General features: G+C 40.0%; 2 protein-coding genes across 5 annotated transcripts in view; both read right to left on the minus strand.

Annotated features, from left to right (window-relative positions):
- The window catches only part of UPF2 (UPF2 regulator of nonsense mediated mRNA decay), a 67,016-nt gene extending 46,548 nt beyond the window's left edge, over positions 1–20,468 (minus strand). Inside the window, exons 1-7 of one of the 4 annotated variants that reach the window (XM_075024679.1) lie at positions 20,339–20,468; positions 14,449–14,828; positions 12,607–13,386; positions 8,124–8,284; positions 6,912–7,109; positions 4,864–5,013; positions 1,468–1,530 (exon numbers count right to left, since the gene is read on the minus strand). In XM_075024679.1, coding sequence (XP_074880780.1) covers positions 1,468–1,530; positions 4,864–5,013; positions 6,912–7,109; positions 8,124–8,284; positions 12,607–13,386; positions 14,449–14,810 — 1,714 coding nt within the window. In that variant the 5' untranslated portion in view covers positions 14,811–14,828; positions 20,339–20,468. Of the gene's footprint in view, positions 1–1,467; positions 1,531–4,863; positions 5,014–6,911; positions 7,110–8,123; positions 8,285–12,606; positions 13,387–14,448; positions 14,829–16,312; positions 16,436–20,105; positions 20,224–20,338 lie in introns of those variants that run through there. The other 3 variants (XM_075024680.1, XM_075024681.1, XM_075024682.1) reach the window with 3 other exon arrangements.
- Positions 1–25,475, minus strand: part of NUDT5 (nudix hydrolase 5) — a 134,069-nt gene that overhangs the window by 49,798 nt on the left and 58,796 nt on the right. The window lies entirely within an intron of this gene.

Here is a 25,475-nt window from a genome sequence, read left to right on the forward strand (position 1 = left end):
GTATCTTCCCCTTTTTCCGTTACAGCAATTAGTTGTCTCACCTCAGTCTTCTACTCAAACTGACTCAATACTCTTGAAATAAATAAAAAAAAAAAGTCTTTGACAATTCAGTCACTTTTCAAGACAATGTTTCAAGAGGCCCTGCTATCACATTCAATTTCAACAGTTCCCAAATGTATCTCTTCTTTTACTGGTCCTCTCCTTCACTGGAGGGCTACAGATATTCTCACACTGTATTTTTTTCACATCACAGTATGTGGATCTTTTCTAAGTGGAAAAGCTCTTTTGTGGTACCTGAAGCAGGTTTTGGACTTCAGACAGAAAATTAAGAATTTTAGAGGGACAGGAAATGAAATGGTCAGGGCTTCCTTCTCTAAGGCAAACGACGATTCCAAGTATGCAATTAATGCAAAAAAATTAGTTTGTTTCTTGCTTTTCACTTTGATCCTCTCGAGTTCCAGTCTTTCATCATCACCACATTTTAAAACCGCATTACCTGTTTTTAAAAATTTACTACAAGTAGTAATGTATAACAAATACAGTTAGACTATTTGTAATAGCCTCTCTGGGTGCAGATCAAATCATGCAGTATGATCACTGTAGAGACTGAAAGAAAAATTATTTTTTAAACACCTTTATATTTAACCAGAAATGCATGCAATCCTGAATTTTCAAGGAGTAGAACTGAGACTTACTGAAGTTCTTCTGCAACGATTGGTGCCAAGCAATCTTCTACTTCAACAACGATAGTTACTTGCCTTCCCATCTCTCTACACACATGCTTCCTGAGAAAGCCCTGGCTCCCTTATTGTCAACATCTTTTTTTAATTTTTACAAAACTATAACCTTACAGAGGGTTCTCTCCTAGAAACTCTGCTCTGCCTGAAAGCTTCAGTCTGCTTTGTATAGTATCACTCAGACAGTGGAAATAACAGGAGTGCTTTTGCAATGCTAGTAACTATTCCTCTGACATGAGTTTCTGTAATTAATTTGATCATGCAGGAGCCCTCACACTCAGATGGTACAAACCAATACTGTGAGCAAACTGTTGGCTGGATCCCCTTCTCTGTACAACACTTATGCATAACCATAATGTTAAACATCTTGTTGAATTAAAGATTCACTGAGGAATGTGTTCAGAATCTAGTCTCACAAGCCCAAAAAATATTTCTTAATGAATATTTTTAGGTCTTTTTAAGTGCCTGCTTTTCTGATAGAAACTTTTCTAGCTCACTAAACAGTGTAGCAAAATTAACAGGGTTGACTTAATACTTCTACACATATCCCTGCTGCTGACCAACCCTAAAATAACTGGTGCTAGATATATATTAACATCAGACTCCTCCTGCCCCTAGTACCCTTGGATGGCTTCCACCCTGGCCGTTCCTTACTTAACACCTTTGTCTCCATTCACACAGCTTCATTTTTAACATTTTATCTTCTCTTAAAAACAACCTCAAAACTCACTTCTTTCAGCATGTTTTCCGTCACTATTGTCAGCGCCGGTGCTATCTGCTCCCTCTCTCTTCCCTGAGCATATTGAAAATAAGAAAATTAAGATTCACTCAAAGTTAACACAATAGAGAAATAAAATAAGTTAGTTGAATGCCTGGTAAACAAACCTCTTCAACTAACTGCATCAAGTTTCCTTTTACATGTCTTATCTTAAACTTAGTTGACTATAGACTCCAACATTTAGGGAAAAAGTGCAGAAACAGGCACTGCAATGCTGTGAAGGATGCTACACCAAGGCAGACCTGCTTTAAAAACACACACTTTGCAGAACTGTCTTGTCTCCCTTGTATTTGGAGAGAAAAGGCTGAAGTGACAGAAGGAGATGCAGAAGTAACAAAAGATATGCAGTACCCACTGTCTGACTGGACTGTCTACCCTATTTATCCTATTTTCCCCTCTGTAATTTACTTATTCCCCCTGCCAATGAAATCCACATCCCCAGATTATCACAATAACTAAAGCTACTTTTCTTCATCTTGGACCTCAGGCTGGACAGGACTCTGAGCAACCTGATCTAGTTAAATATGTCCCTGCTCACTGGAGGCGAGCTGGGCTAGATGAGCTTTAAAGGTCCCTTCCAACCCAAACCATTCTATGATTCTTACGATCTAAGACCCTGCTATACCTCATGGCATCCTCCCTTTTTATACTAAAGGCCCATCTCAGCCTAGGAATACTCTGTTTTATGTTTGTAATAGTATCATAATACAGCGGGTTTCATTCTTTGCTGGCTTTGCACAAAGTATTACTACTAACTTACCAAAAGTACAGATGCACAAAAATTCAGTATATAAGAAGAAAAGTTAAACCTGTATTTTGCAGCTGAAGGACACCTAATTTTCCTAATTTCAAACCTAAGTGAATTTTACTGAAGAGAAAGGCTGAAAAAATCTACCCATTCACTAGATGGAAACATATCACAGAACTTGAAGCAACACCTAAATTCAGAATTTTGTTAATTCTGTATATCTGGTGCTACCAACTAGGGGCATTCAGAATTACACACACCAAAAAAACCATCATTGTGTTTCTCTATAGGTTTCAAGTAAAGTAACACGTGCTGCTAATTTATAGCCTAGTTTTCTAGCAGAACAAGGATTTGGCTATCATATCTATTTTAATTTCCATCATTAATTTATGAAGCTACTTGTCAGCATCAAAGAAATTTGACAAAGGTACAGAATTTGCAAATACACTAAGTTTTTACGTTTCACATAAACTAACGAGCAAAGACAATCATGAAGTAATAGTTCTCCACTATGAAAAAGCCTACACTGTGAGCCAAATGACATTACCTTCACAAGGTAGAAAGTAAAAGGCTTTCTTTAAGGGCTGGCTATTTAAAGAGAAAAAAATAAACCCCCTTCCGACACATTTTAGATTAACCTTTCAGATGGGAGAATGTTTAATGCTCAGTCAATAGCTAGTTTAAAACCAGAAACTAGTATTGATGGTTAATATTTTATATTATCACCTTTCCCTTACAATCAAAAGTACAATCATCAATCCCTTCTGTGCTACTGTACATACTCAAACTGGCATTGCCTTCCAGTGAGCTAGAACCTTACAAAGACTACATCTTCCACTCCTGATCTCATCTCCTGTTATTCCTTCCTCACTTCTAGAGGATCTCACACTCTCATGTTACTTTGTTTTGTCTTTATATTTGGAATAATCTTCATCCTCCTATCAAGTTAAGGAACCCTTCAAAAAAAGACAAGAAGGAAATATCCATGTTCCTTTAGGTATCTATTGATAAATTATATTTGACCTATCTAGCAGGCTATGACCAGTCCAGAATGAACTGCTCTTTTTCCTTTTGATTTCAAAAGAATGTCTACGTGTACCTCCCTTATAGAGAGCTGAAACCAAGCTCTTCACTGTTTTGTTTGGGATCTCTGACCGGAGGTAACAACTCATTAACAGTGAACATCCTGCAATTAAAACTTAACATCTTAACCAGCTTAATGAGCTGATGAGTACTCAAAGAAAAATATAAATGGAAGGGAAAATCTATTCCAAAGAGGGTATGGCTTTTTCCAACCTGTCTGGGTAAAGAAAGGACAAACCTAAGGAAATATTACATAGAATTATCCTGACAGCTTTTCAGAAGGAGTGTGAACCAGTCTGAATCTAGAGCTGTCTAATTTCTTTGAATTTGTGAGGTGTCACAGACCATCATAGTCCCAGTATTAATTTCAGCTTAGCTAACTTTAGTCCAATTTAAAGATCCATATGCCCTGACCCATCCCTGTTGTCAGCTGAAAGAGACTGGCACTCTGAGGAGTTGTTCAAGCTACTCAACACCCAAACCTGGAGATGCATGCACCAGTTTGGTTATATGAACCCATGCTTTAAACACCAATACACAGTCTTTGCCAGGGCCCGAACTTCTTTGCTTTGATATGAACTCCACAGCTTGAAGATTTGACTTTAACTTCTTAGCTTTTAAAGCCCATTGCAGTTTCAAGCAAAAAGATGATTAGATTATAAATTCACTAGATCAGGTAGGATTTTCACTTTTAAGCCACAGAATCTCCAGCCAGTGGACTCTAGATGTGATTTTTTTTTCCCCCCACCTTCTAGACACAGAACAAGTTTCCTCCTTCAGAAATTAAAGAAAAGAATCTACACTGGAAATCCAAAGCAGCAAAACTGATGTGTCTTAACAAACAGGGCTCAAAGAAAACATCTCACTTGCTCCTCTATGAATTTGGCTCTTAACACCTGATGTTGCTTTTCCCACTATTCAGTACCACTGAAAGAAAAACTTGTAATTCATAAGAAAAATTCTTAAGAAACATTTTGCTGCTGTCTCCCCTAGTAAAACTAACACAGCTAGATTTTCACAGGTGCCATTTGCTGTCCTTTATGCATAATTAGAGGTTAGAATTCTTAAATCCTACTATGTAAAGCCATAACATCAAAAGAAAACTCTTTAATGATTGAGACAGAAAGGCAGAGCTGAATCTTAGATTTCAAGACAAGTTAAAAAACAGAAAATATATTATTAGTACCCTAAGGACATTTGGTGAGAAAATAATGCATTGCAGTCTATATGCTTCTTTCTAGTCACTTTTCAGACAACTGCCTTCACATTTGATTATTTTTAGAAGCTATATGAAGGAATCTGTAACTTTCACTATGTAAAACTCCATATAATACTTTTCACTTGTATCAATGTCTTGTTAAAAATGCATTTTTTACCATAATCCTAACAGTTTCTAGCTACTAGTTTCATAAATAAATAGATCTCCCTGAAGTCACTCTGCCTACTGACTAAAACCTATCAAGCTCAAAAAAGCAATCAGGAAACAACAAAGAATTCCTAAACCCAATTCTTTTTACCTTGCTCATCAAGAAGCTTTTTTGTAAGATCTTCTGCCTCATCTCCACAGTCTAACTCCAGGGGATCATCATTAATATCCAGGTTCTCCAGCTCCAACTCCAAATCCTCACTCCCAGGTGCTTCCTTATTATCTTTGGCATCTTTTGAATCTATACAAAAGTTAAGCAGAAGTTTTAAATTATTAAATATATGCAGTCATGATTAGAATACTGAAAGACTCATGTTGCTAAACCTATGTCTCTTTAGTGTCTTAGTCTTGTTAAAAGGAAATGGGGCTAAGAATATCCACTTCTTGAGGCTATACTATCTCATCTGTTAGGTCTCAGTGGTTTATTATCCTTCATATAGCTTTACCCATATGCCTGAAACCCCCAAACATTTACCTACACTGGGGTCTGTTAACGATTGCCAACAGATTCCAGTGCTTTGTTCTGAACTACACCTGGTACGTCTTCATTGGATGACATACATACATTCAAATGGAACAAGATACTCAGAAATGCAGCAATCTAAGTCCAAAAGTGCTTAAAATGGACTGCCAGGCCATCACATGGAAATTGCAAGCAAAAAAACCTGCATATTGGGAAGGTCAGATAGAGAAACAGTATCCTCCAAAACCCCAGTAAATGAATATCACAAACATTATTCAAAAAAGAGCCAGATTCAAAGATATAATTTCTAATTTAATGTTTGCACTGCATATTCTTCATAGCTCACCTGATAACAAAACTGACAAAGCAAGGTAAACAGAAAGTGTTTTACACAGACCAAGAATAAAAAAAACCAAAACAACAAAACAAAACAAAAAGCAGAATAGGAGGAAGATACTGAAGAAATAATGTGCTATGTAGAAGGCCAAATAAAAATAATATTTTCCTTGAAAACAAATAATCTATGAAACTCTAGATTAAGATTCAGAAAGGAATAGCTAAAATTTTTCTTGGACAACAACACTGGTCCAGCATAGAGCATTCTTCCAAGAGATTACCATCTACAACATTTTGCTATTCTTTCAGGCCTCCTTCAAGCCTCATTTGCAGGCTATGCTTCATAACAGAAATAATTTTCAAGGCAAATAACCTTATTAAAATATTTAAATTTTTCAAACAAAAATGTGACACAACTTCTAAAGAGTGCACATGTCATACAGAAACAGCAGACTTGCAGAACAGGCAAACTGTTTAGAATCACAGACAAAATTAGTCTGGAATGGACCTTGGTGAGGTCTCTAGTTCAACCTTCTGCTCAAAGTGCATGAGCACTGTATTCACACCAGACTTCTCAGGGATTTTTTCCATTTGTCTTGAAAAATCTCTTAAGACAGAGATTCCAGCCTCCCTAGGCAAGCTGCTCCAACACCTAATTGTCCTCACAGGGAAATTTCAGAATTTAGAAATCAGAAAGAAGGCCATGAGCTATAAAGTTGAAATTCCTTTAATGCTCAACACTGACCTACTGCATGTGCATTAGAAAATCATGTAGCCTGTGTCTTTGCTGGCATTTCCTCAATACCAAAACACTGTTCTTATCCAAACATGCATCTTCGGTTACACTTTGAGCCAGTGATGGTGAATGTCATTTTTATCCCATTAAAGCTAAAGTCTACCAATGCCTGGTTGTGAACCTAGAGCTGCATCAGAAGTGAGGAACCATCCAGGCCTCTTAATCTACTGGAATTTTATAGCGAGACATTTAGCTACCATTAAAAATTTAGTGGAAAAAACAGAATGAACACTAACACGTTTCAAAGAAGGTAAACTTCTAGGTTTCTCACAGAAAAGTTAGTATTTACTCATATTGGTTAAACTGCAATTATTTTAAATTTAAAATTATATCAATATTAAAAGGCATTTACTTTTTTTTCTTCCTTAAATACCATACCCAGATATAATCCCTACCCCACATAGTTCCTTCCCTAAAAATTCATCCAACCTGGTATACTGTCCTGATCACCAGAAATTATTTCATTAGAGACTCACTACTTCCATCAAATTTGCTTATCTGTTGGACAAGGTATGTTAAAAAACCACTCATCTAAGCATTCTACCTCTTGATTCATCTTTGCTGGAATCCTTGTTCTGGGAACATTTTTCATTATCTTTAAACAAAATTGCTGGCACAAAAGCCTTTAAGTCGATGAGATTCTCATAGAAGTTTCTAGCATCTTCATCTTCCCAGATACCCCCCTCCAGGTCATATTCTCCAGGCTTTCCTGGTGTGAAAATATCAATACCAGGTCCATGTTCTGCAAAAACAGTGAAACCATAAGAAAGTTACACAAACTTCTGATCTTCTAAAGGGAAGCACCTTTAAAAAAATACTTTTAGAGACATGTTAACCTATTTATTACTACCACTGTTTTCACTTAAATATTGCAACGTATACTTTAAAGTGCTTTTAACAACCCAATCTTAATAGTAGATATATCAGTAAGTTATCTTAAAATTGTAAATTTGACATTGATAGAAAACACAGACAGTATGAGAGTGAAAGTCAAAACAAGTAAAACCAAGCAGCATGTTATGTGGTATTAGAAAGGAAAGCTATAACAGACTTTAACCATGTTAGTGTAAAAAGTAATCGCTTTGAGTATGATGAACTGTACCCCACTGTATTTTAAGAATACAGGTTTAAAAAGAATAATTTTGAATTTAGAGAGATTCAAGAAATAAAGCTTTAACCTCAAGATCACTTCAGACAAAAAGTACACTCATGATTTCAACAACATCTCTAAATCTAAAATTTGAGATTAAGGCATTGAATAGCTCTGCCAGTTAAATGCTGTACTTCTCCACAGGAGGTCAGAGAGCCATCTAGTGACTTATCTGGCTTAACAATATGTTCCTGCTCATAACATCATGACCCAAAATATATTGCAAACCCATTTTTTAACAATATCAGATTTTGAAACTCCAACATAAACAGTTATTTAAATATTAAAAAAATGCATTCTATTAAATGGAAAGGATTAGGTTAAAAACATTTTTAATTTCCATTTATTCCTATATTACCTGAAACAAATCTAAAGAAGTATTACTGAACTTACTGTAACTACACAGCATATACAATAGTTATCGTTACATGTTACGTTTAATTACTGTAATAAAAAAGCATGTATTATTCATTCAATGACATCTTTAAGGGGGAAATAAAAAGAAATCAACGGAAAGAACACATCAGCAGGAGGGTTTGGTTAGCTTTCCCACCACGTTCAAGCCAAGTCCAGCATTCTGTTTACTTGCTTTAGAAGATGGCCTACCCTCAGGTGTTGGTTTCTCTTGGGGAAGGTCAGGCATATTTTCATCCAAAAGATCAGCTAGAGATTGAGAATTTGCCAACAGCTTTTGATACGACATTGCAAATTCCTCATATTGCTTGTGTCGATCTTCACTCAGTTCTCCTTTGGAGTGAAGAATGCGCCTACAAAAATCAAAGTTAGAGTAAGACAACCTTTTTTCTTAAGATGTATTTGAGCTATGCTGAACCACCTCCAACTCCTCTGAGCAAAGCTAACCTTCCCTTTGAGGGAACTGTGAGAATTCTAGTTTAGACCACAATAGCAAAAATGTGAGCAACACTAACTTTTTCCAAACAACCACACTGAATTACTGACTTCAATATCATTGAGGATAGTACAGTCACAGAAGCTTTAACTTCAACGTCCAAACAGAAAGGCTAACTTATTTCTTTGCCATGATTATCCTGTAACAGTCCTGCACTATGAAAAGGCTTTTGTAGTAAATTACAACAGTCAACTTACATGAAAGCTGGATAAAAATTGCTTGCATCTGTAACAATACATTCCCATGTTGTTCAAATGATTAAATGGGCAATCATCACCAGGAGGCTCAAAAAAAAAGTTGCATGTTACAACCAGCCCATTAATTTTCCAAACCAAGTTATTTTAAGCAGTTACATTTGTTTTTTCACTTGCTCTTTGTTTTCTTTTATGAAACTATCCATACTTATTTTAAATTCTCATTTTTAAAATTGAAACCTGTTGTCAAAATCCACTTGCATTTGAAGGATTGTAATCACTGCTTACAAGTGCACAATAAAACAGTTTCAGGATTACACGCAGAACAGTACGACACAAGTTTCTTAAAAAACTACAATTAAGGCCATCTTGGATTTTAGACAAAAAATATCAAGAACTTTCAGTAGTTTGAACCAAATATACAGAACAAGGTCATTTCTGCTAGTACAAAGCTTGCCACGGAAGACTGATGAAAGACTGTCATCCTTGATTTTGGGTTAACTAAGAATAAGCTGGTTGCTTATTAGCAATGTTCTAGTTTGTCCTCAACTAGGGCTCCTGAGAAGTGCATTTTCCCATCTGTGGCATGATCCACTCTGCATGAACAATTCTTAATATGGATGAGGCACAGTCTTCACCAGTAAGGGACACTTCGGGCCAGCTGAGCTGTTTGGGGACCTACTACAACAAACATACAAATGGACTCAGATCAAACATGGACTTTCAAAGGGAAGCTGACAGAAGGAGCTTGCCTAGCAAGTTTCCAATTTGTTTTATGGTATCTTGAATAATGCTAGTAACATTGGACTAACTAGCTGTAACCACCAACAAAGCACTCTGCACCAAGATGAAAACATCAGAAGATAAAGTTTGAAATAAGGTGCAAATGCCATAGTTCCTAAAGCAGGTTGTATCATTACATTATCATTAGGCTTTTCTTAAGCAAGAAGTATACAACCACATTCTTGCCAAAAGACCAGAACATTTTATGGCATAAAAATTCCCAAACAGTTTAAGCAATGCAAATTGAGGGATATCAATCTTGGCCTTTTTCAGTTCCAGTTTAATTGTAAAACAAAAGCCATCTTTGTACACAACACATTCACAGGGTGAGCAGCAAAATCCCTTACACCTGCTCAGAACCAAAACTTGACATAGATGTCTTGCTAGAGGGCAAGCAGCAGTAACACTAGCAAAAGTTCTATTTCTTGACTCTCTTACAAAAACACACCTATATAACATGTATTACCTGCCCCTGCAAACTAGAGCAGGAAAAATTAACAGATGAAATAACTACTAACAATTTCTAAAGTGCAGTAGTTCAGTTTGGATTCAGTAAACATGTTAAGTGCCAATTCATAGCCTTGCCATGGAGACAGCTATCCATTAGGTACACATTTTAAGTTTAGAATACGCCAGCAGCCTCAAACACGAGCACTGGAGCTCTGTGCTATTATTAAAAAACAAAAAAGCAAAGTGTTGTAACAACAGTACAACAGTTTCAGTTCTCAGTTTCAGTTCCCAATAGACAAGTGTTAACAAATTCAAGCAAGCTAAAGCATACTAAACAAACTTTAAGAAGCACCATTCATTTTTAAATACAATTAAAAGTACAACATACAGTACTTATCTTACTTTATGTCACTTCAGAATTTCACCAAGTGCCACAACACAAGTTCAGCAGATCTTAAAAACATCCTTAATTTAGACAAAAGAAGGTTCTTCCATATCTAACACTCATTTTTGAAAATTCACACTAGAATTTGGGAATCGAGATTTTGCTGTGCCCTTAGCTGTGCAACCAAACAACCATCAGGTTCTACTGTCAAAGCATAACTAAAGGTAGTTTTCCTAATTATCTACTTGCATAAACCCTTGTGTGTAATAATGCTTCAATTTTATCTAAATGATTCAGCAGGTAACACAGTATTAAAGTACTGTTAATGTTAGCATATTAATTCTCAATTAACTCAACCAATCTGTACAGCTTGAGTTATTTCACTGTCACTCTCCTGACACACATAAATTCAAGAGGTATTTACCTGACAAAATATCATAACCTAAACACATGACACTGTTGATGCACAAGAGGCAACAGTTCGCTCCCTGTTCACTTCATTGGTTCTGGAATACCAGTGGGAATAAAAGCTGTTGCTATCAGCAAAATGGATCAGGTTTCAAATATGCAGAGGACTGGTTTTTTCCAACAGGATTATTGCTTTTTTTAAAACAAACAAACAAGCAAACAAAACTCAAAATACCCCTAAAAGCAACCAACCAACCACACAGTCACTTTCCCCAAATTCACAGTTTAGGAAGGTATCTGTAGTATTCACAGACTTCTTAGTAGGCAAGTTTCTGTCTCTGACCTCATGCCTTGCACTTCCATAGCACGCACTTCCATAGCACACAAATGCCAAGCATCTCTCTGTTACAGACATGTTGTAAGCAAATAAAATTAGGCAGGAAAGTTTTTTGATGTCTTGTTTCTTTAACAGAACTTATTTCCCAACATTTATTAAGCTGTTAAAATAAACACCTTAAAGTTCAGATAGAGACAAATAATAGAATTATCTTAATCCAGTGATAAATGCTAGCTCTTCACACTCCTTCCCCAAAACAAAGCTTTGCACCCAAGTTCATAGGGATAGTTCAAATAATAAGGTACATAAAGAGGTCTTTAGTCTGATCTACTCAAAGCAGGTTCGATGACATCAGACCAGACTGCTCAGGGCTCTATCCAGTCATTTTTATCCAGTTGTGCAAGTAAACATTCAAGTATATTTCCTCTCCCACACCATTTAAGTTCTTTCTTCTTCATGGGTTCTTAACATTCTTCATATCTCTTGAAATTTTTTTCACTTTATTTCCTATCACACAGACTTTGTAACACTCACTTATTGAAATCCCAGCCAGAACCAATGAACCCAGAACTAACTATAATTGTGAAAGTATAAAAGTTTATACTTGTTAACTTTTAAAAAACAACAACTAAGTAACATACTTCAAAGCAATAAGGTACTTTTAGAAATAATAGTAGCTCAGAAGTCAGTTTATGGTCCTGTGAAATACAACACTTAGCTGAGACCAGATAGGACTGCAGCACAATACCCATCAGCACAATGGATCCAAGTTTAAAGCCCTGGTTCAGGAACATCAAATTTTAATGTATTCCAAGCATACATTTGGCTCTGGACTGATGTTCAGTCTTTTAATTGAAACTTGTGTCTACATACAGTAACACATTCATTTCTATCTGCCTAGAATGTTTCCAAAAGGATTTAAGAATGTGTTTTAAGACCAGCAGTTGGATTTAGGCTGGCTCCAATAATGACAATTCAGAATGCTTGAAAGAAAAAAGCAAACAATTATTAAACAATGTGATTGTGGTAGAAATTAAATTATTCAGATTCGAAAGGTATGTATATTCATACTCTTCAATGTTAGTATTTCATATAGACATTTAAGAGCATTTGAATCAAATTGTCTATACCCTCCAACATTTTAATATATAAAGTTTGCCCACATTAAAGCGTAAGGGATACCTTGTTAATCTAACCTAATTTTTCCTCCATACTGGTACACTAAAAAAAGTAAATAAGCCAAAGCCATTGTGGCATATGCTCCATTAGATACATGTGGGTGGAAAGGGAGAAATCAGATTGTGCCAACTGGAAAAGGGCAGTACCAGCTGGGAAAGAAGCATTACTCTCAAGTTGCTAAGGGAGCATCACCAAATAGAGTTAAGAGAATTAAAGCTAAAGGTCAACCACCATTTTCTTTAAAGCTATTCAAAGAGTCTGTTTGGTTTTTGCTTTTTAAGTATCCAGAGCAAATTTAGAACTTTTTTTAGATATATTGCAGAATACATTTATCTTCTACACACTGCTAACAGACTTTGTTTACAAATACTGCAACAAATCTAGGCATTTCATAAATAAACCATTTTTTTCTCCATAAATAAAAAGCAACATTCAAGTGTCACCTGTTTTGTCTTTCAATATTTTGTAGCTCCCTGTGGTCCCTTTTCAGGTGTTTGGTCAAAGACGTAAAGTATTCCTTCAACAAATTCTGGAAGGGCTGTTGTTTCTCTGGGCTAATTATTTCACTAGGAGGAAAGCTCAAGTTAAACTTCTCTGCAACAGTTTTTACTCTCCTTGGTACTAAACCAGCAATGTCATCTCCACAGTGCCGACAAAAGCTGATAACCACAGAAACGTGAGTGTGGGATTCTCGATCAGCATTAATAATATTTTTAAGCTGCTCATAGATTAAAGACAGACCTTCCTTGTCAGTGAAAATCCCAACTATTGTCAATTCTGCAATGAAACGCAAATCAGTTCTTAACTTGGTGATGTTGGGAGTCTTCTCTTCTTTCCTTGCTTCAAAATGTTTTTTCCAAGCCTGAAGTAATGAAGGAGCAAAATCAGCATAACGCTGGTGAAAGAGGGAACACAAGTGCACAGCGCAGTTCACATCCGATATTTTCAGCTTGGCTTCCACAATAGAAGCTACTGCTTCTGCAATGTATTTGCTTAAATTCAGGCTATTAAAGTCATGGGACAAGGAGTCCCTTTGTTGCTCTGTAATGGTTTTTAGCTTCTTAACAAAAGCTGTGTTCTTCTTCAGACTGGAATCCAGTCTGCTGAAGAAGTTTTCCTCAGGGCGATTGTCTGGTGCATTCTGGTTTTTGCTGCGAAGCTCTTTTCTTGCCTGATGGCGCTCCCAAGCCTCCTGATGGAGCTGATGTGCTTCCTCTTTTTCTCTAAGAGAAATAAAAATTAGTCATTTTTGTTACAGAACCTTACTTTCAGGTTAACAGTTCAAAGGAAAAAAAAGCCATAGTTGGAAACCCTCCAGTAGTTCTTAACACAATTTCCCCTTAATAATCTATTTTTAAATATTTAACAAGTTAATCCTAGAAAGCTAAAGCATCTGCTTCATAAACTCTGTTTAACTGCAAAAGGCAAGTACTACTTGTTACAAAATGAAATTTCTCAAATATTTCTATGCAGAACATACTAATCCCAACAGACTTAGAAATATAAACATAAAACTCCATTTACTCCAGGCAGAGATGAAGCTCTTACAGAAGAGGGCAACAACCTGTCAACAAGTTACTGTATTACACAATTAAGGGAAATCTCTTATTCCCAGACTACTTAAATTACACAGAAAATTTTAAATAGGTGAAACCCATCTGTCCCAGCTAGAACTTGGCTATGATGTTGCCTCAGTCTTAGAAAGTGACATATTTCAAACACAAGAATGTCTGGAATCTTGGCTTTACTGGTCTAAAGATGCTATCTGCAACACAGTAGTACCTTTTGGTAACATACTAAGAAACACTGTCCCAGTAATACCACATACTAAACTTCCAGGTTACATTCTGCGTTTGCCATCCAGGTATCAATTCTCTATGGTTGATTAAAAGAAATTACAGCCATCCCTCACAGTAGATTTGCTCTCGTTACAGTCTGTGGACCTGTTAGAGCTTGTATTCCCAATTTTATGACACTAACACTTCTCCATCTTAAAAGGAACTGTGCTGCTTTATTCCAGCATAGCTTTACATTACATGGTCATCACATGGAGAACACTACCAAAACTTTGTATTACAGACTAATGTTAACAGAGGTTAGAGTTGAAAACTCAAAACTATGCAGAAGTCATAAAGCATACTCATACTCAGCTAGCCACGTAAAATTTAGAACACTACCTACAACTTATAAGTAACTCAAACAGTTCATCTTTTATAATTCTGCCCATAATCCTGACAGCAGGACTACAACATTTGGCACAATTAAACCATTAACAGACAACTTACTTCAGTTGAGCAGCTGCTTCTTCTTGCTTCTTCTTCTCTTCCTCCTCTTGTTTCTTTTTCTCCTCTTCTTCAAGCTTCTTTTTTTCTTCTTCTTCTTTCTTCTTTTGCTCTTCTTCTGCCTTTACTTTATCCTCCTCTTTTTTCTTCCGCTCCTTGTCTTCCTTTTTTCTTTTATCCTCTTCCAGTTTTTTCTTTTTATCTTCAGGAACCTTTAAAGTCTCTCTTTTCATGCCAACCTTGACATCTTCTTTTGGCTTCTCCCTGGTGCTCACTGGTCGCCTTTCACTAAATTCTTTTTCTTTATTATTTAACAGAGATTCTTTTTCTTCCATATTTGCTGGCTTTTTGCGCTCAGCTGGCATTGTGTTACCCAGGCAAGTCTGCAGAATCACAGGAAAACAAGTACTTTTAACTTGTTGTTGATATATTGGTCACTTTCACAGCCCACCCGTACTCACTTCTTAACTAAGTAACTCACAAATGCCTGACTCAGAATAAAATACAGGTTTAAGGTAAGTTTTCTTGAACTAAGGAATGGACCTAACGACAGGTAAAAACTAATCATTTTGTTAAAGTGTTACACTGCCAAGTTGTCTCCAGCATGAATTGTGAAGTAAAAGCATTTGAAGTTTCTACAACCCGAGGAACAGAAGATCTTGGAATATAAACAGAAGTCCATCTGAAAAAAAAAAATCCACAACTGATGAAAGCAAAGTACCCCCAACTTAAATATTTATCAGCATGCACCTGTGCCTCACTGACCTTTCTACACATCTCCTAAGAGTAGTCCCCCCTCCACTACCTCTACTTAGGATCATAGGATAATGCAGGTTAGACAAGACCTCAAGTGGTTCAACCTCCTGGTCAAAGCAGGGTCAGCTATGAGGTCAGACAAGATTGCTCTAGGCTCCAGTCTTGAAAACTGCCAAGGAGGGAGACTGCACAACGTCTCCAGCCGACCTGCTCCAATGCCAATGCCACACTGCCCTCATTGTGAAAAGCATCATCTTGCTCCCCTCTTTCCTCACCCTTCCCAAAATCTCCCCAGTCATCTCAAGCACTCTTCCACACAGCACAAGTACCAGCCGGAAGAGCATGCTGTGCTAAGGTGTACACACAAACCTCCCTGCCAGCAGGACAAATGGAAATAATAGTAGAAAGGCTACAATTATCAAGAGTTATTAAAGGCTCCAGTTTGTATCTCTTCCTACTGAACCAATGTTTTTCTGGGGACTTGTAGGAGGTTTGGCATCTTTAGGGTTTCTAGCCCTCTAAGCTTTAGTTTCATTTGGCTAAGGATACAAAAAGTAACATACATTGAACAAGAAAGGGTAGAATCACAGAATAATTTAGATCAGAAGGAAACCATGGAGGTCACCTAGTTCAATCCCTTCCTCAAAGCAGGTCCAACCACATCAGGGACTTGGCTAGCTAAGTTTTGAATATCTCCAAGGTCAGAGATGCAATGGCCCCTTCTGTGCCCCTGTTCCAGTACCTGAATAACCACACTGTGAAAAAGCTTTTCCTAATACCATCCTGGAATTTGCTGTGCCCCATCTTGTGTCCATTTCTTTTCATCCTATCCCTGTACAGCTTTGAAAAGAACCCAGCTCCATCTTCTCTATAGTGTCCTGTTAGGTTGCTGTAGACAGTAATAAGACTTCCCCCCTCTTCTTACAGATTAAGAAACTGAGTTCTCTCAGTCTCTCTTCAGATACCATGTCCCCTAGCCTCCTAATGGTCTTCATGGCCCTCCAGTGCGCTTGCTATAGCATGTCAATGCCTTTCCTGGAACAGAGAATCCACATCTGGATATGGTGTCCAGCTGCAGTTTTGTAAGTACCAAATAGAGGGGAAGACTCACCTTCCTCAATCTGCTGGGTAACTGTTGCTGCTACAGTCTAGAATGCAGCTGGCCTTCATGCAAGGGCATTCTGCTGACTCAGGTCCAGGGTCAGATAGAGCCAGACAGGACTGAAAGAGGCAGTTAGAACCACCTAGGCCTTATTTACTTCAGGCTAAATTAATTTCTTAAAACAAAAAATAATTTTCACATATTTATGTGCTTCAAGTTAAATACATATATAGGTGGGACTGATGGGACACGATTGCACTGGATACCTCCTAAAGAACCATCACTTAGTTTCTATTAGTAACACCAGTTTGATTCCCAATTGTCACCCTTACTTTTGCCTTTCTAACATTTTACTCAGACTGGATGATGAAAATATGCTAGATTGACATATTTCCTGCATCTGCTTAACAAAGTGGATAATGAGACACTTGCATTCCAATCTAATGCGGTGCAATTCTAGTATTACTTTTAACTGTTTTGAAAGATATTTAAAAATAACACATCACACTAATGAAAACCTCTGTTTCTAAGTATTCCACATTACCTCCCCCACCTCCCAAACAATAAAACGACAGATTCATATACTGATGATCCCATACGGAACACTGCATTACAATTTAAGATGCTTGTCCAGGTCTTCTGGAAAAAAAAATTGTTTGCAAAAATTCACAGTATATTCAGATACAGGCAGTGACAGCTTACTAATGGAGGACCTATTCAGGACTTGGCCTCTTTGATAGCAATTGGCAACAGCACCAATGAAGAAATGTTTCTGACGCTGATTTATGGAAGTGAGACCAATCAAATCAGCATTGCTTAAACAAGTACTACCAAATTTGGCTCCCTAATGCATGTCTACAACTAAAAGGTTTCACAGCTCAACATCTCAGAACTACCTGGATTTCAAACCCACTGATCTATATCATCTTAAAACAGTATTATTATGAAATCAGTACTTAACCAAGAGGGTGAGGTGGGGGAATCCACAAAACCCAAACAAATAAGCAGCCCCCCAAGCCCCTTCATTTTAAAGGTCTGAACTAATTTTTCTATCTCTGTAGGCCAGTTAAGTAGGACCTGTTCCTCACAGATTCATCTGGGAGATACAAATCCTCTACATGTTCTGTTTCAAATTCAACAATAACTATTTATTAATCTTTTCTCACTACAAATCCACTCTGGGAATTCCATCAGTTTGGGACAGCTAACTTACCTCTCCCACCATTTTTAACAAAATGGGTTTGAAAGGGAAGCTTTTAGCATTTAAAACCACTGTAGTACCTTACCAGTAAGATTAGGTCTGTTAGAACATTGCGTAAGACTCTCCATTAATTGTATTAAAATGTTTTTCACCAATAAGTCTATTAAACAAAATAAAAAATAGAGTAACACTCTTTTTTAAAAAAAGTGTTAGATTGTGAGAGATAATAAATTGGGAGCTAAGTTTAAAAGGAAAACATTGGGTTGTTTGTGTAAAGAAATGCTGGAAAAGCATGTCACAATTCTAATACTCCAGCTTTTATCTTTGTCCCCCACCTGCTGTTAGTAGGGTAATTCAATTACAATTTGGAAAAACAAACAAAACAAAATATCCAGCTACACATGTAACTTTTAACACAGTCACTTACCAAAATCATTACAGTACTCAAACTCTTATTAAATTTAGAAACTCAGAATTCTGTTTTAAAGATATATCTGACACTTGCTTGTATAAAAGCAAAATAGAGAAGATGGGATAAAAAGAAAAGGGATGGAGCATAATCAGGTACATCGTGATTTTGACCACAAGACAGTATTATCTGCTTTTTCCCCCATGAACACTGGTGACCAAAAAACCCCCCAACAATCTAGTTTATAATAGATTTCTGTCCTGCATCACAGAATATATATGTGACAATACTCCTCACCACCTGCTACATATATACCTCCTTATCTCACAAACCCTTCTGATCACACTGCCAGCTCATTTATGTCTACCAACCACTGATGGCAGGAGGCAGGCAGTGCAGTTGCTGCCTCCAAGCTATACACAGACTGATTCACCGGTCAGCACACAAGTGTCAGCTAACAGCACAGACAAAAACAGAACTGTCCACTGAGCATATGCTATCACCCTTCCCTCAGTAAGAATGTTAATTTAGACTTTGTTACTTTTCCTCAGCTGCCAGTTATCACAAGATCCCTAGAATGTTTATACCTTCAAAACATCTGCCTAATTTGACTGAAACTGGCTGAAAGGTTCAAAAGTTGTGGGAAGTGGAGAAAAATGGAAACAGGCAGCAGGCTCACCTGGGTCTCATTTCCCTAGGAAATAAGGCTGAAGATACACAGTTTGGTCCAGATTAAGGGAATGATAAGGAAACATGAAGAGAAACTTATTCACTAAGAGAACTTCTATTTAATACCTAATGTTTATGTGAATGTACTGATGAAAAGGCATGACAATGACATGAACTTCATAAGCCAACAGATAGGGAGAACCAGCGCTCACAGCTGAAAACTAGAGAGGATGGAGAAGATGGATACAAGACAAGCGTCCATATGCTTTTGGACTCTTGGCAGTCCATTTCTGTAGTGACATTTAGATGCTTTAACACTCTATCTTCTTAGTTTCATCACTTACAGATGCTATTTTTCCAAGGAAAACTATTTCTCTTCATTTTTCCACTATTTGAGCTACCTTAACTCATTCTTAATTAAGAAATTTTTTACTGTACCTGAATTTCTACATAGTTTTTTTTTTATACCAATCCTGGAATTTGAAAAACTGATGGGATTCTGTTCACGATACTCTAGGATCAGAAACTTAAGAAATAGGTCTTGAAATACGCAAGCAACACTTAAGAAAAAACACCTATTTACTCTCTAGGAAACCAAAGATTCATACAAGGCATCATTAATCTAGTCACCATTGAGAATGAAAGGATAAACATCAACACCTTGGTCTGGTATGCTTAAATCCTCTCAAATCAATAAAACCAGCCTATTGTCACAGACTGAAGTACCATGAACCAGAATCTTAATCCTTGCAAACACAAGTGTGGGGGGAAAAAAATATGGCTTTATTAAACTAAGCATATTTAGATTTTTCACATGCTCTTTTACTGCTACTGGAAATTAAACTGATCCCATAAACATTCCTTTATGCAGCTACTGTATTACCAAAGAGATAAGGGAGACAAAGAGCGCAGGCCAGATGTCCCACTTCTGACCAGCTGAAAAACCTCAAAGAGCAACAACCTTCTCCATCGTTACAAATCAGAGCACCAACAAATTAAAAGTTCCACGAATTGAAATGCAGTTAAGGTTTCTCTTAAAATAAGGGAAGGAACATAAGAAAAACACCATGGTCAATGAGAAGAAAGTAAACTTAGCCACAAGTTTTGAAAGATGAGACACACGGCAAGACAGGAAATTATAGCGCAAAGAAGCCCCCCCTACACACCGGCAGGGAAGGCAGGCCTGCCTAACCAGCCGGGCAGTTTTACTTTCGATTCCATACCTCCCGGAGAAAGTGTTTTGCCGTCAGACCCGCAGGCACACGCTTTTCACCGGGAAAAAGCGGTCTACGGACGAGTCACTAAATATATGCGGGGCAAAAGACTTCCCAGCTAACAGCCCTCCCCGCTTCCCCCGGGACGCCCCTACACATGTCAATCCACGTACGCAGGCTCTCCAACAACCCAGCCGCCTTCTCGGGCTCTGCCTTCCCCGCTCGCACCCGCCAGCCCCAGAAGAAAAACAACACCCACCTGCCCCTCTCCCTGCCACCCCCCCCCCCATGCCCTGCAGGCTCCCTCACCCTAGCCCTGCCTTCTTCTTCTTCTTCCTTCCTCACCCTCACGGCCCCCGCTGCCCCGGGCCGCCTCAGCCCCGGGGAACCCCCCCCCCCACCCCTCGCCCGCCTCCGACAGGCCCCTGCGCCCTCCCCCCCGGGCCCTCTTCCCCACACACCAGGGGCGCCGCCCCACCCTCCGGGCCGCCCGCCGCCTCCCCCAACGGCTGCTGCGCCCCCCGCCGCCTCAGGCCCGCTACCTCCGCCCGGTGCGGACATGGGCCCGGCCTCCCGGCGAGCGCCGACTCCTCCGCCCGCCGCGGCCCCCTCCCCGGCGCGCGAGGCCCCCTCGGCTCTTCTCCCCTCACGACGCCCGCCGCGCTCCCTGCCGGGGCGACCGCCGCTCTGCCTGACCGACAGCACCGCCCCGACCGAGCCGGCGACGCCCGCCCCGCGACGCCCAGGCGCGATAGAAAGGGCGGCGCCGCCTAATCGCGGCGTCGCCCCGGCGAGCGGCGGCTCGGCGAGCGGTGTTTCCCGACGGGTTGGGGGTCAGGCAGCGCGGAGGACAGCCCCGGGCGGGGTCCTGACGGCGGGCGGGCGGCCGGCCCTGCTCGGGTTACCGGGAGGCTGCGGAGGCGGAAGTGGCGGCGGGGGGGGGAGGGAGGAAGGGGGGAACCTCGGCGGCGCGTCCCTCACAGCGACGCGGGGAGGAGGAGGAAGGGGAAGAGGAAGAGGAAGGGGAAGGGGGGAAGGGGCCGTGAATGGCGCTTCCTTGGCGGCCCCAGCGCACGAGTCGCCTTGTCGCCCCGCGTGACGTCACTGCCGTGACGTGCCTCTGGCCGTGAGGCGTCACGCGTAGTCGTCATGCTCAAGGGTGGCCTTTCGGAGGGGACCCGGCACGGCGCTGCCTGATCCGTTCCGCTGTCCCCGCGGTAAACTACTCAGGGGTAACAGTGGCATAGTATCGAGTTAATACGTAACCGATGACTTAACGGGTGTCGCCTGTTGCGTTTTGTGGCCTAAATCTGGTATCTCCCGCCCTCCCGTCCTGCCCGTATTCTTGTCGGGACATCCGTCGGCATTTTCCAGCGGTAAATTCAGTTGCACAGAACTTCCCCGTGTGTTTGAAACGCTCGCCGTCTGCGTGTCTGGGCATGGCGTCAGCTGTTGGGCAACACCGAAGTCGCCCGAGCTGGAAAATGCTGGCGCAACCCTGAATTTCAGAGCGCAAATCTGGTATTTTTAGCATCCAGAGTCTTAAGGATCAAGGTTTCTGACAGAAGCTTTTTCTTGGGTATGGGAAAGTGTTTACGCCCCTCCGGGCTGAGAACAAGCAAACGCAAATACTTGGCCATGACAGCAGGCGCGGGCCTGGATGCGCATAATGAGATCATTCAGCTGTTAAAGCCACCTTTTATTCAGAAGCAAGAGTCAGCCCAAATACAAGACTCTGTTTACTGATGCAGAGTTTTAGGTATCCTCTGCCAACTGGTACAGGACTAGACAGGTTGTTTTTTTTTTTCTCCAGGAAAGAACTCTCCTCCCTGTTGTTTAACTTCATTGCTCATTTTGCAGACACATCTAAAAACCTCTTTCTGGAAAAGTTTGAAAGGACAAAGTCATGCTCGTTATTAACACAGATCATTCAAGCGTACCTGCTACAGAAAGATTTCATTTACTTGCCAAAATGTCTTGAGTTACCAGGTTGATTTAACTGATTCACTAGAAGGGAGAAGATCCATGGGCTAAACAGAGAAAACAAGGGGTTAAATGGGGAGGGTAACTCCATATTAGTGTTGGTACTTTATTTTCCAAAGGCACCAATCCTGTAGCCTGTCAGTGGATGCCTCTGAATTAGTCTTTTTTAGGTCTTGTTTGAAAAGGCAGACTCAACATTATATTAGGCTTAATTATCAGTTTCAGTGACGTTACGTCAAGACATGTTGGCTTATTTTCTTTTGAAGCATAATATTGCTGCCTTTTCTAACATGAATAAAATGCACTATCTCTACAATTTTGAAAGGAAACAAAAGCTCCTTCTGTATTTATATCACATTCCCCCACAGCTACAACTACACTGGAACTATCTTTTGTAAAGACCATGCAAGTAAATCTTATGCTACCTTTGTCTGATAGCTCGGAAAGCTTTTCCTTATAAAGTACCCGTTTCATTTGTGTACATACTGATCAAATTTTTCTACTAACTTACCGAAAAGAAAAACAAGTAGATTTCATTTCCTGAGTCTCATATATAAACCATGTCTTTCATTTTTTTTTTAACTCCTGAAGCTCTTCTTCTCAATGTTTTCAGTATGTTTCCTCAAATACTGGCACAAAACGTGCACACAGTATTCAGAGAAGAGTCACAGTTGTGCCAAATACTGGCCTAATGTAGAATCTGTAGGTGTACTCAGTATTTCCCTGTAGCCACATCCAGAAAATGATCTTTTTTGCCAAGTGAGCTGATACTGACATAACTTTTTTAGACCCATCTGTTTCATTCCCATGATTTTTGGAGATAATTTATAGTCACCATTTCCTAGAAAGGAGGTACATTTTAGTGCATATACTCTTTCAAGGTGTACAAGCTTGCATCTCATCCTGTTAAAATAAATCACATTTGCTTATGTCCAGTCCATCTTGGCACTCAGATCCAAGATAATCTCTCTTCACCACATTCCTCCAGCTGACAAACTTTGTCAGGACTTACTTCATGAGCAGTTTTCTCAGGCTGATATAACTACTAAAATGGCAAGAACTATAATCCCTTTAGAAATACTCCCAGCTGATGATGATTTTCTATTTAAAATATTGCAAGTTTAGATCTTCTAGATAGTCGGCTGCATGCTATTTAGTATATGCAACCTTGATTTTGAAGCATTTCTAGTTCTCTTAGCCAGAACATCAGGTAGTACTGAATCAACCTCACACAGGACTCTTCTCTAGGACAGGCTCTCTGTGCCCGAAGAGTCAGACCAGGAGAGTTCCCTTGCAGAGCCAGAGCGTATGCCCTTAGCAGCGGTGTTTCAGCTGGCACAGGTACCACCTTGCTCACATTTAGACATGAACCAAAGTCAACAAAACCTTTTATTGACCTAGATATAGTTACAGCAAGGCTTTTGCCATGTGTAATCGTGTCCTACGCAAGATGATTATGCTGGCAAAAGTCTGCAAAGTACTTTAAATCTTTATTAACTGAATTCTGAATCACAGAAAAAAACCAGCAAGTTGACTTGACAAGGTATATATTCCATATACCCATGCCTAGACTTGATTAAACCTGTAACTGAACCTGTATATACAAATATTCCATTACTTCTCCAAGATCCACATTGTGTGACTGAACCATCTCATTTAGTCCTTTTTAACTTTGGAAGATTTTTAATGTTCAGACCTATTCCTATCAGTGCTAATTGGGAAATACTCAACTAACCCTCTATCTGCTTTAAAGCAAAACCACACTGATATCTGCTATTTGACTGATATTTGCATAAGAACTGTAGAAAAGTATTTCATCATCATGCGATCTGCCTGCAACATTTGTCTTCTTCCCCAAGCACAGAACGGAAATATTTAACTATATCAACCTTTTCTGTCTCTCTGCTGTCAACTCCACAAAATCATGGAATGTTGCAACATTATTTTCAAGGTTCCTTTGTTCTAATATGCATTGAAAAAATCAATATTCAAAGTCACACTTCTCCTCCACTTTATTCTGTTGGCCACATGTCAGCTGTCCTATAGCTATATCCTTTTGCCTTCTTTGCAGTGTTAAAGGTCAGTCACTTTTATTTTTCTCCCAAATTGGCTTTTATAAATCTCCATAAAACCAACCATACAAGTCTCAAGGAACACAAGTGGCCCCTCTGCAAGAACTGTGAACATCATAAAATCCCTGGCCACCTGTGGTGTCATGACCAATTCAGTTGCAAAATCCAGTTCCACCTGTTCCAAAAGCATATAGCCATGGTTTGATTTGAAGAAAAAATACTTTTTGTTTTCTCCATTGTGAAGTCAATCTACAAAAGACATTCATGAGCACAACCAAGCCTATGGTAAGGTAACTTGCCAGTTCCCCTCCTGCCTCCCAGGCCTGCATTCACTAACTGTTGGGTGACTGAATGATTATTGGAAATGAGTTTTGCTGTGAAGTATGCGTGGGTTCCCCCTACCGCCCCCCTGTCCCCTGAGATGCAGTGCAGCTGTGTCATTTTCCACAAAATTGCAGAATCGCACAGGATCACAGAAAGGTTGAGGTTGGAAGGGACCTCTGGAGGTCATCTGGTCCAACCCCTCTGCTCAAGCAGGGCCACTCACAGCTGGTCGGCCAGGACCATGTCCGGACAGCTTCTGAGTATCTGCAAGGACGGAGACTCCACCACCTCCCTGGGTAACCTGTGCCAGTGCTCGGTCACCCTGACGGTGACAAAGTGTTTCCCGATGTTCAGAGGGAACCTCCAGTGTTTCAGTGTGTGCCCATTGCCTCTGGTCCTGTCGGTGGGCACCACTGAAAAGAGCCTGGCTCTCTTCTCCTCTTGGCACCCTCCCTTCAGGTACTTACATCCATTGATAGGGTCCCCCTGAGCCTTCTCTTCTCCAGGCTGAACAGTCCCAGTTCTCTCAGCCCTTCCTCATGTGTCAGGTGCTCTAGTCCCTTCATCATCTTCATGGCCCTTCCTTCATTGGACTCTCTCCAGTATGTCCCTGTCTGTCTTGTACTGGAGAGCCCAGAACTGGACACAGTACTCCAGGTGTGTCCTCAGCCAGTGCTGAGTAGAGGGGACCTGCTGGCAATACTTTATCTAACGCAGCCCAGGACACCATTAGTCTTCTTTGCTTCAAGGATACAGTTGCTGGCTCCTCTCCAACTCGGTGTCCACCAGGACCCCCAGGTCCTTTTCTGCCAAGCTGCTTTCCAGCCGGGTGGCCCCCAGCACGTGCTGGTGCCTGGGGCTCTTCCTCCCCAGGTGCAGGACTTTGCACCTCTCCTTGTTGGACTCCATGATGTTCCTGTTGGCCCATTTCTCCAGCCTGTTGAGGTCCCTCTGGGTGGCAGCATGACCCTCTCAGGCATCAGCCACTCCTCCCAGTTTCGTTTCATCTGCGGACTTTCTGAGGGTACACTTTTCCCCATCATCCAGATCATTAACGAAGATGTTCAACAGGACTGGACCCACTACAGGACCCCCGAGGTACACCACTAGTTACCAGCCTCCAACCAGACTTTGTGCCACTGGTCACCACCCCTGGACCAGCCGTTCAGCCATTTTTCAACCCACCTCCCTGTCTGCTCATGCAGCCCACGCATCAACAGCTTGTCTGTCAGGATCTCATGGTGACAGCGTCAAGAGCCTTAGAAGTCCAGGTAGACAGTATCCCCCGCTCTCCCCTCAT

The sequence above is a fragment of the Buteo buteo genome, chromosome 4, assembly GCF_964188355.1.
Source record: "Buteo buteo chromosome 4, bButBut1.hap1.1, whole genome shotgun sequence".
NCBI classification, from domain to species: domain Eukaryota; kingdom Metazoa; phylum Chordata; class Aves; order Accipitriformes; family Accipitridae; genus Buteo; species Buteo buteo.